The 9,875-nt window shown below is 39.1% G+C and overlaps 1 protein-coding gene across 3 annotated transcripts; it reads left to right on the forward strand.

Annotated features, from left to right (window-relative positions):
- The first annotated feature begins 141 nt into the window (after positions 1-141).
- Positions 142-9,629, forward strand: LOC117289877 (RNA N6-adenosine-methyltransferase mettl16-like). Of its 3 annotated transcripts, none has more exons than XM_033771064.1 (8): positions 142-358; positions 2,249-2,594; positions 2,898-3,038; positions 3,607-3,871; positions 4,479-4,548; positions 5,556-5,645; positions 6,879-7,082; positions 7,927-9,629. In XM_033771064.1, exons 2-8 carry the CDS (start codon positions 2,267-2,269, stop codon positions 8,728-8,730), a joined length of 1,902 nt encoding a protein of 633 aa, XP_033626955.1. In that variant the 5' UTR covers positions 142-358; positions 2,249-2,266; the 3' UTR covers positions 8,731-9,629. The 3 variants fall into 3 exon arrangements, with proteins under 3 accessions (XP_033626955.1, XP_033626957.1, XP_033626956.1); XM_033771066.1 differs by having other exon boundaries at positions 151-230; XM_033771065.1 differs by lacking the exon at positions 142-358 and adding an exon at positions 1,495-1,505.
- Positions 9,630-9,875: the final 246 nt, after the last annotated feature.

Genomic DNA, 9,875 nt, shown 5'->3' on the forward strand with positions numbered 1-9,875 from the left:
TCAAACCCGGAAGTTGTCATTTCGTTCGTCAGAATAAATAGACGGGTAACATTTTGTCCCCTTTTGTTTTGGCAATGCGGTTACGTCTAGGTGTAGTTTCCAAACCCACGTGTTGGTTGTTTACGAGTGTAAACCCGCGCGGCGGAGAGCTGTCCGATCGAGTCAAACTCAGAGCACAACGATTATAAAACGTTTTTGATAAGACTTCAGATAAAAAGTAGAAACTACAGGTAATATTTGTCAGCGAATGTAGATCATATTATATTTAACCAAAAATAAATAATCGAACACGAATCCAGCACTCGACTCGAGCAGCAGAATAACTTTTGGAATGCTGAGTGACTGAACAGCTAGCTGAGTGAGTGTGAAATAATTAACCGTATAAACTGTATTTATTCAAAATGTGTAATTGACATGCGGTCATACGAACTTTCTTGATCTTGATCTTGATATTTTACTGCACAAATCGCCTCAGATACGGCTGTTGACGTGCACATGCATCGCTAAATTTGGCATTTTTCTAGCATTATCTTTAACGCTGGGGTATCTTTACAAAGCACTACATGATACATCGAATGTCAGACAACTCGTCCGTCGGACAACTAGTCTGTTCGGACAACTCGACGGTTCAGACAACTCGACAGTTCGGACAATTCGGAAGCGGTTATGGTCATATAAGCTAGCATAACTACTAATTATTTTAACTAAATTCAAACCAGTTTTTATGGTGTTAATACTACTCTTCGGGTGGTATTTGCTGTTGGTGCCGAGTTTGGTTAAGTGGACCAACATAGGCCGGTGCCGAGTTTGTTTGGTGCCGAGTTTGGTTTGGTGGACCAAAATAGGCCGGTGCCGAGTTTGTTTGGTGCCGAGTTTGTTGGACCAAAACAGGCCGGTGCCGAGTTTGTTTGGTGCCGAATTTCTTAGTGCCGAGTGGGTGCGAATTTGCGAGGTGCCGAGTTTGCAAAGTGCCGAGTTTGCTGGTGCCGAGTTTGCAAGGTGCCGAAGTGTCCGGTACCCGCCAGTGGATACTTTTGAAGTTCTGTACTTTCTTTGGTTGGTGGCATCGGCTATCTATCTGATCTCTATCATGTAGACGAACATGCGTAATGGCTTTTTTTTCTTCTTACATTTTGTTAGTCTGGCTCTTCATTCATACTTCGACTGCAGATTTCAAACATAATAGATTGCCCTTATAACATTCTAAATTAATCTGATCATCATCATTGCTCGATTGAAATGAAACTTGCGTCTGCGTTGGGCACGATGGCGATTGCGCCACATGTCCCACCATTCTACCATCAGCATCTTGAGGTCATCAGCAGGTGTAGCACCACTGAACTAAACAAAACTAGTGATAGTTTACCCCTGGATTTACCTGGATGTAGAGACTTAAAGGGAAGGTACTAGTGGGAAGGATCGTGATTGACTCTACGTGAAGGAAAATTTTCGTAATCTTTGAACAAGTTACGTCAGAAATGTCATTGTTTTAACTCTTCACGGAGGTGAGCATAGTTAAATACTTAATTTATGCTGTTTTATGTTGTCTTAATAGAAGTTTCATAAGGATTCAGACAAAACATTCCTATCAGTTGTCGCCCGACGTCCGCGGATATTCGGACATTAAAAGAATATCCAGTTACTTGGTTGTAATTACAGAACTATCCGGTTAATAAATAGGTCTTTGCGCCCTATGCGGATATCCGGTTAAGAAAAAAAAAACCTTCGCGGTTACGGATAGGAAAACCTATTCGCCATTAACCGGATATTCGAATAATTCGCCCAGGCCTACTTGTTTGGTAATTACTCAAAACAAATGTTAACTTAAAAACTGACTTGGTAACAAGCATTGGAGAGCTGTTGATAGTATAAAACATTGTGAGAAATGGCTCCCTCTGAAGAAGCATAGATTTGGAGAAAGAGGTAATTTATCGCTAAAATAATAAAAGACTTCTAGCTAGAAGTCTTTTATTCCTATCTGAAAGCACACAAATTCGTCCAACTAGGGTGTTTTTTCTCTTAGTCTAATCATTTGCTCGCAACTTCGATGACCAATTGAGCTCAAATTTTTGCAGGCTTGTTTTTTTATGCTCAGGTTGGCATACACCAAGCGAGAAGACTGGTCTTTGACAATTACCAAATGTGTACCTTCCCTTTAAAGCTTACGCTTATTTGCCCCTCTTGACTGGAAAACTGTAACAATAACATTGGTAATAATACTTGTTTGTTTCCCGTTTTTTACCAACAGATACGTGCAGTTGTCATCATGGCCCTGAATCAGTTTATGCACCCAAGGAATCGCTATAGAAACAACAAGCCGGATTTTGCCAAGCTTGCTCAGGACTACCCAGAATTCAAACAGCACCTGTCAACGACCCTCGCAGGGAACGTCTCTCTTGACTTTCGCGATCCTGAGGCTCTTAGGGCGTTAACATGCACCTTGTTAAAAGAGGATTTTGGGATTGATCTTGAGATCCCCATGGATCGGATTATCCCCACTGTACCACTGAGATTAAACTATATCCTATGGATTGAGGATTTGTTGAAGCAGAGCGGCCATGATAGATTAGAAGAAATCTGTGGCATTGATGTTGGTAAGAAAAAAGAACAGGAGAACTAGACATTTGAAGGCACTGAACACGTTTGACAAGTTTGTATATCCCAACATATATGCATAAAATAACAAGCCTGCGAAAATTTGGACTCAATTAGTCATTGAAGTGAAACAATTCACACAAAATATTGCTAGCAACTCATCATTAGCCTTCATTTGATTTCATTGAGGGCGCTGTTTGTGCATGTAACATCGCATGCAAGGAGTGTCCAAAGTTACAGTTTTTCAGGACATACATGTTCAGTACTTCTTGTAAAGCTCCTTATCCATTATCTCCTTGTAGGTTGTGGTACGTCTTGTATCTACCCTTTGTTAGGAGCTAAGGTCAATGGTTGGCACTTCACTGCATCAGAGGTTGATTCCACATCTACTGGTTATGCAATGCTCAATGTCAACAAAAACAAATTACAAGACAAAATACAAGGTATTTTTTTTTTTCGTTTTGCAGGCATAATATTCTGCCTACTTTAACAACATGGACTCTTGATTGTTTTGCCCTCAGAAAAATTTAGCAAAATTGTCATGGACCAGACTGATGAAAGCCTTTACTGTATAGGTCAGCCCTTATACTCGATTGAATTTTTCTACTTTTGTCCAAGTCGCTAATATCATACCTGTATTCTACTCTTCTTTATCTGTGCAAATCTCCCAAATACTCAGGGTTTCGCATATTCTAACTAACACAAATTGACTCCATTTTTGTCTTTATTTGACTTGGCAGACTTGTTCTGTCTTAGTTCACCTTTTTTAATACTTGCAGGGTTTGCCTTTAACTTTTTCAATGAGTAGCCAGGAGGACCAGTTAGCTTGTCATTTGACTGGTCTGATGACAATGCAATTGTAAAAATATGATTTTAAACAATACAAATTTGTGAGACAAACTTATTTGTCCACAATATTTTGAACACACTCACAAATATACTACACATTAATTGAAGCAATTATTGCCATCATTCAGACCTCTCAATTTGTTTTTCATCTTCTTTGCATAGTTCTGGAGGTGAGCCCGGATGTCATGCTTTGTGGAATCTTCAAGATGGCCCCAAGACCTCTGTATCACTTCACAATGTGCAACCCCCCATTCTTTGGTAACATTATGGAGGCCCAGGGCATTATGACATCTCGTAATGTTAGTCGGAGAGAGCCATCTTCAGTCAGTACAGCAGCTGAGTGTGAGATGGTTTGGGAGGAAGGTGGAGAAGTCGACTTCATCAGTCGGATGATCACTGATAGTTTACAGCTCAGAGAACAAGTTGTGTGAGTTGATTATAACTCTTGAATTTTGATTGTGTGGGAGCTGGCCTTCTTTTTTGCCTTATTCATAAGTTTACCTTCTAAAACTTTAAAGGTCACATTGCTTTACTTTGGATGCCTAGGGCCAAATATTGGACACACAAAAAAGGCGGACTGTTTTAATAAGTTGAAGTATTACCAATCACATTCAAACCTATTCTTGCCTAAAAATCTTGCAGGAAAAAGTAAATGGCTTGACGTTTCAACCCTGGTAGAGTCCTTTGAAATACTCTGCTAGGGTCGAATCGTCAGGGCCCAATTTCATGGAGCTGCTAAGCACAACATTTTGCTTAGCATGACATTTTTTGCCTTGATCTCCACGTGATTTTAAGGATAAGCAAACAACAGCTGAATACATGTACCAAGCAATATGCAACAATGGGAAATTTGGTTGGTAATCCTGTTTTTATCAAGAATGACATTTCATGCTAAGCAAATTTTTGTGCTTAGCAGCTCTATGAAATTGGGCCCAGGTCATTAGCTATTTTTGCATTTATATTGGTAAGCAGTTTGCAACAGCTTATTATATTTTCGCGATTTCTAATCTTAAAAACTATTTTGCTATCTTCAGGTGGTACACATCAATGATCGGGAAGAAAGCGAGTTTAGGACCTCTCAAGCAAGAACTGGCTAAACACAAGGTGAGACCATAATGGTTCTTATTAAGCACACATATCCTAGTATAGATCAAGGCGCTATACAACATTAGTTCATCAGCCATACTTTTATACCATTCTTCTAACTTTCTCGACTCCCTGTGGAGCATACAACACTAAGCTGCTTAAATTAGCGCTGAGTGGTTAATCCAACACAATACTGTCTCAGCCGTCTCGGGTTCCTGTGTAGACACCTGGGTTAAAGGCACTGGACACTCGGTAATTACTCAAAATAATTGTTTAGCATAAAAATTTAGTTGCAAACGAGCAATGGAGAGCTGTTGATAGTATAAAACATTTTGAGAAACAGCTCCCTCTGTTGTTTTTGCGCAAGAAGTAATTTTCCACTAAAATATTTGTATTTGATTTTGAGACCTCAGAATTAGATTTTGAGGTCCCAAAATCAAGCATCTAAAAGCACACAACCTTGTTTGACAATGGTGTTTTTTCTTCCATTATTAATTTGAACTTCGACGACCAATGGGAGACTTTCTGGGACGATAGAGGGCAGCAGACTTACCGGGTAAATCCATTGTTCTCAGAATTATGCGCATGTTCAGAACTACGTAAACAATGGAAATTTACCCGGTATGTCTGCTGCCACCTAGCGTTGGAAAGTCTCCTATTGAGTTCAAATTTTCACAGGTTGGTTATTTTGTGCATATGTTGAGATACACCAAGTGAGAAGACTGATCTTTGACATTAACCAAAGGTGTCCAGTGTATTTAAGAGAAGCAAATAATATGGTTAAGTGCCTTGTTCAAGGACACAAGTGTCATGACAGGCATTCGAACCCACAATCTAATGATGCAACCATCAGGACTTGAGTTTGATGCAGTAGACCACTTTGACCTGACACACCAAGTGTACACTGTATATTGGGAGGGAAGAAAATAAAGTGGTTGGTTGAATTGGTGCAGTGTTAACACTATATCGTTTTTCTTGGGTTTTTGAGAAATTAATGCAAAAATTCCTGTTTTCTCTCTCTATAGATTCGTAATGTGACAACGACAGAGTTTTGCCAGGGCAGGACAATGCGTTGGGGCATTGCTTGGACATTCCATGATGACATTGAACCCCTGGTAGGGAACAAAGTAAATCGACTCATACAAACTTATGTTATATGAGAAATGAATTATCCAATGACAAAAGATATTAACATGACAGAGAGTAAAGAAAACATTAAGGACTTTGTCAACATGGATTCAAATGAACCATAATATTGTATTGTATTGTATTGTACATGCGTGTTACTTTATGCACTTTATAAAAATAATGTATTTTTGAGTTCTGTAAAAGAAAAACCAGTTGGCAAATCACTCGAGTGGGATTCCAACCCAGGACCATTCTCTCCAAGTGCTCGGGATGCCTAGTTCAGTGTTCAAAAGAATCTCTATATTATATCAAATATGAGCTAGTGACAAACGTGACGGACTAGTGAAATTAAAAGCTAACTGGTCCCTCTGGCTAGTTACTGGAAAAATATGAAGGCTGACCCTACATGTAAACACCTTTCTCATTTGATGAACGTCATATGTAAGGTTTGCCATTGAGCTGTGTACACTTTGTGCCTTCAGGACTTCCAGCCGTCCATTTCACCAAACTCTTCCTAACTTAGGATTTATCTTAGGACTTAGGACGAGTCCCAACCCTGCACTGTAGCATGCAGACCTTAAAGACACTGGGGTCGATTTTACAAAGAGTTTGGACTAGTCTTATCTTGAGTTAGGCTGAGTTACTCGTCCTAACTTAGGACTACGCATACATTTTGTATATCTCCTAGGACTAGTCCAAAGTTAGGACTAGTTCCAACTCTTTGTGATGCCGTCCATCTCAACATATGCATAAAATAACAAACCTGCGAAAATTTGAGCTTGAATGGTCGTCGCAGTTGCGAGATAACTATGAAAGAAAAAAACCACCCTTGTCACATGAAGTGGTGTGCTTTCAGATGCTTGATTTCGAGACCTCAAATTCTAAACTTGAGTTCTCGAAATCAAATTTGTGGAAAATTACTTCTTTCTCAAAAACTACATGTACGTCACTTCAGAGGGAGCCGTTTCTCACAATGTTTTATACTATCAACCTCTCCCCATTACTCGTTACCAAATGAGGTTTTATGCTAATAATTATTTTGAGTAATTACCAATAGTGTTCACTGCCTTTAAGATTAATCCTAAGTTAAGACGAGTTACTCGTTCTTACTCAAGATAGGATTAGTCCTAGCGTTTTGTGAAATCAGCTGCAGGCTCTTTAGCTCTTGTGTAGTCATGACTGTGTAGTAATGGGGGCTTTTGATTTCTTTATCAAACCAGGTTCATATGTCACCGGTCAAGAAGTTCAAGCGAGATAAAGAGCGCCCTCCATTGGTCATTACAGTACCAGAGCAATACGTACAGAATGCTCTACAACAGCAAGAGGTCAGCTCGGGGTCAAAGGTTAAACCAGGAGGAACCAAGGATCAGCAGAGGGTCAAAGCTGTCGCAAAAGCAGTTGAGAAACTCCTGGGAAATCTAGAGGTATGCTTTTTGAAGAAAACATCTTAAGAAAACAATTTCGCTTTTTCTCTTCAAGAGTTTATAAATATTATCATCACATAAGAAATCTAAGGTCCCTCAGACTAAAATTTACAAGCCATGATCCAAAGCCTAGGATATAGACGATGTGACCTCTCACATTACTCGAAAAACCATAACATGATTCGCGCGCATACCGCTAAGCACAAAACCTTTGTGTTTTGGCAGCCAGCTAAAAAGTGTATGCAATCTTACCATGACTACGCGTCTTTTTGCCCGGCGAAAGATGACGTATACAGTGTTTTGTCATCAGAGGGCGGTTTGAATGTGGTCACATCGTCTATAGTATGTCAATTATGAATGTTGTGTGCAATGGTGAGAACACTTTCTTTAGTTGAAAGATGGAATGTTACATTCAACGAGGCAAAGCCAAGTTGAATGGATTTATCTTTCATTGAATGAAACTATTCTAATTTGCTTGAATGGGAAACATTCATTATTTGTTTTATAAACATCTCTGAGTAGATCTTTGTAAATTGAAGGAAAAAATATCAACAAAATTTACAAGATGTTGTTGTGGCATTCTTTCTATTGGTTTTTATAATTTGCACAGGCTAGGTGAACCAACAACTGAAAAGGGATGGTATGAAAATGCAGAATGAATAGTACCAAAATGCATGGTTAATGACATAGGCAACAATGAACCAGTTAACTATAATTTATTATATGACCCAGTTAACTAAACCAGGCAGTCTTATCCGTTCAAAGTTGCAATTTATAGTCATAGTAAAAACACTTGGCTGTCTGAACTGTAAATTTTAACTTCTTGTGGTTCTTATATCCCCAGATTGAACTTAAATCTAAACCTGGTATCAAGCTGTCTTCAAGATACACCCTAACTGCTGTTAAGAACACATGGTCCAACCAACGCAGGAAAAGACGCCAAAAACTCAAAAGGCGTCTCATGTTAGAGGGAGCTACACTGAGTGAACCAGCAGACAGAAATCCTGGCATGGGAGAAAAAATGACGCCAAGTATCCTGACAAGTGACAAGTCAAAAAGTGTCATGGCAAATTCTGTCCTGCTCCAGAGAACGAAACCCTTATCTGAAGAATGTGGATTGACACACACGATAGGAGAGGTGGAAACAAACAATGGTCCAGAACATTCCCCAAGGAAGGAATCTTGTGAGATGCCAGGCATTGCAGCCTCTTGCTCAGAAACAATCCTCAGTGAAACCGATGTTAGAACTTTGGAAGTGAAACAAGTCGCTGGTGGTGGTTGTCAAGAAACGGCAAAGCTACTCGATAAAAAAGACAGTTTATCACATTCTGTAACAAATGAGTCTAATGCTACAAATGTTACGCTAAAGAGTGTGGATACATTACAAGGAGTTAAACCCGTACCTGTAACAGGGTCTAGCAACTTGGATATCTCGTCCCCGGGAGGTGAAAATGCGAAGGGTACGGTTGCACTGCTCAGCTCATCCGAGGGCAGCAGTCAGGAAGCGGGGTTCGTTTTCAAGTGTTTGCTGTCAATCCGATTGGCTGATGGGAGCGTTGTCGTAGAGATGAGTTGGACAGAGGGAAAGACGCGGGAGTCCATGCACCAGGTTGGGCAGTACATGAAGAACCAGTTTAACAAGATCTAAATGGACAACTGAAAAATGTCACTTCATAAAGGGAGTGATTTGGGGAAATGTCTGAACGACAAGTCAGTAGTTATGCCAAAGCACTTGGATAAGTTTGTCAAATAAATGCATAGTGCACACTGGTAAAACAGTGATACATGTAACTCTCAATGATGGTGGTGCTTGGGCAGAGCTAATTACATGTTAGTTTTGAAATGTTTCATTACGGGTCATCATAAATATCTGAAACAAATTTATTTTAACCACTTCATGGTAGTTAACAAATATCTATACCATGCCCTTGCAAAGTATTTTTTCTGGAACCTCTGAAGTTTTTTTCTTCTTCAAACCATGTAAGTTTAATGTAAATCTGTGGACATTTTGAAAAAGTATTTGAATCCATGAAAATCTATTTTGTTTAATGTGGTTTTGTATATCAAATCTATTGAAGGAGAACTATGCATGTACATAAACTTGGTCACTTACATATGCTTTTTACCTTCTGCCAATTTAATCCAATTAAACTCATTCTTCTAAGCTCTTATATCCATCAGAATCTCTCAGCATGTGAGAACTCTACCAAATATTCTGCGAGAGACCTTCTGCATTAACTTTATCCCACTGCCATTTTACATGTTTTATGATAAGTATACAGGCACACCCATGTAGGCAAGGTAAGATGACCAAATGAGTCAGTGTGCAGTTCATTAAAACCAGACAATACATGTACTGAGTATTGACCCTGGAGGAATTGTGAAGTTAAAGGAGTCATTTGCATTTGTGTATTGGAGAGAATATTTGTATTAGTTGAAAGATGGAGTGTTCCATTGAACTTGGCATGGATTCGCAGCATTTAAATAAAGACACTGGACACTATTGGTAATTGTCAAAGACAAGTCTTCTCAACATATGCATAACATAACAAACCTTTGAAAATTTGATTTCAATTTGTCGTTGAATAATGAAAGAAAAAACATCCTTGTCACACGAAGTTGTGTGCTTTCAGATGCTTGATTTTGAGACCTCAAAATTTCATTCTGAGGTCTCAAAATCAAATTCGTGGAATTATGGGAGCCGTTTCTCACAATGTTTTATGCTGTCAACAGCACCAAGTAAGTGTTGCTCGTTACCAAGTAAGGTTTTATGTATATTTTGAGTTATTACCA

Source organism: Asterias rubens, chromosome 5 (assembly GCF_902459465.1).
Source record: "Asterias rubens chromosome 5, eAstRub1.3, whole genome shotgun sequence".
Lineage (NCBI taxonomy): Eukaryota > Metazoa > Echinodermata > Asteroidea > Forcipulatida > Asteriidae > Asterias > Asterias rubens.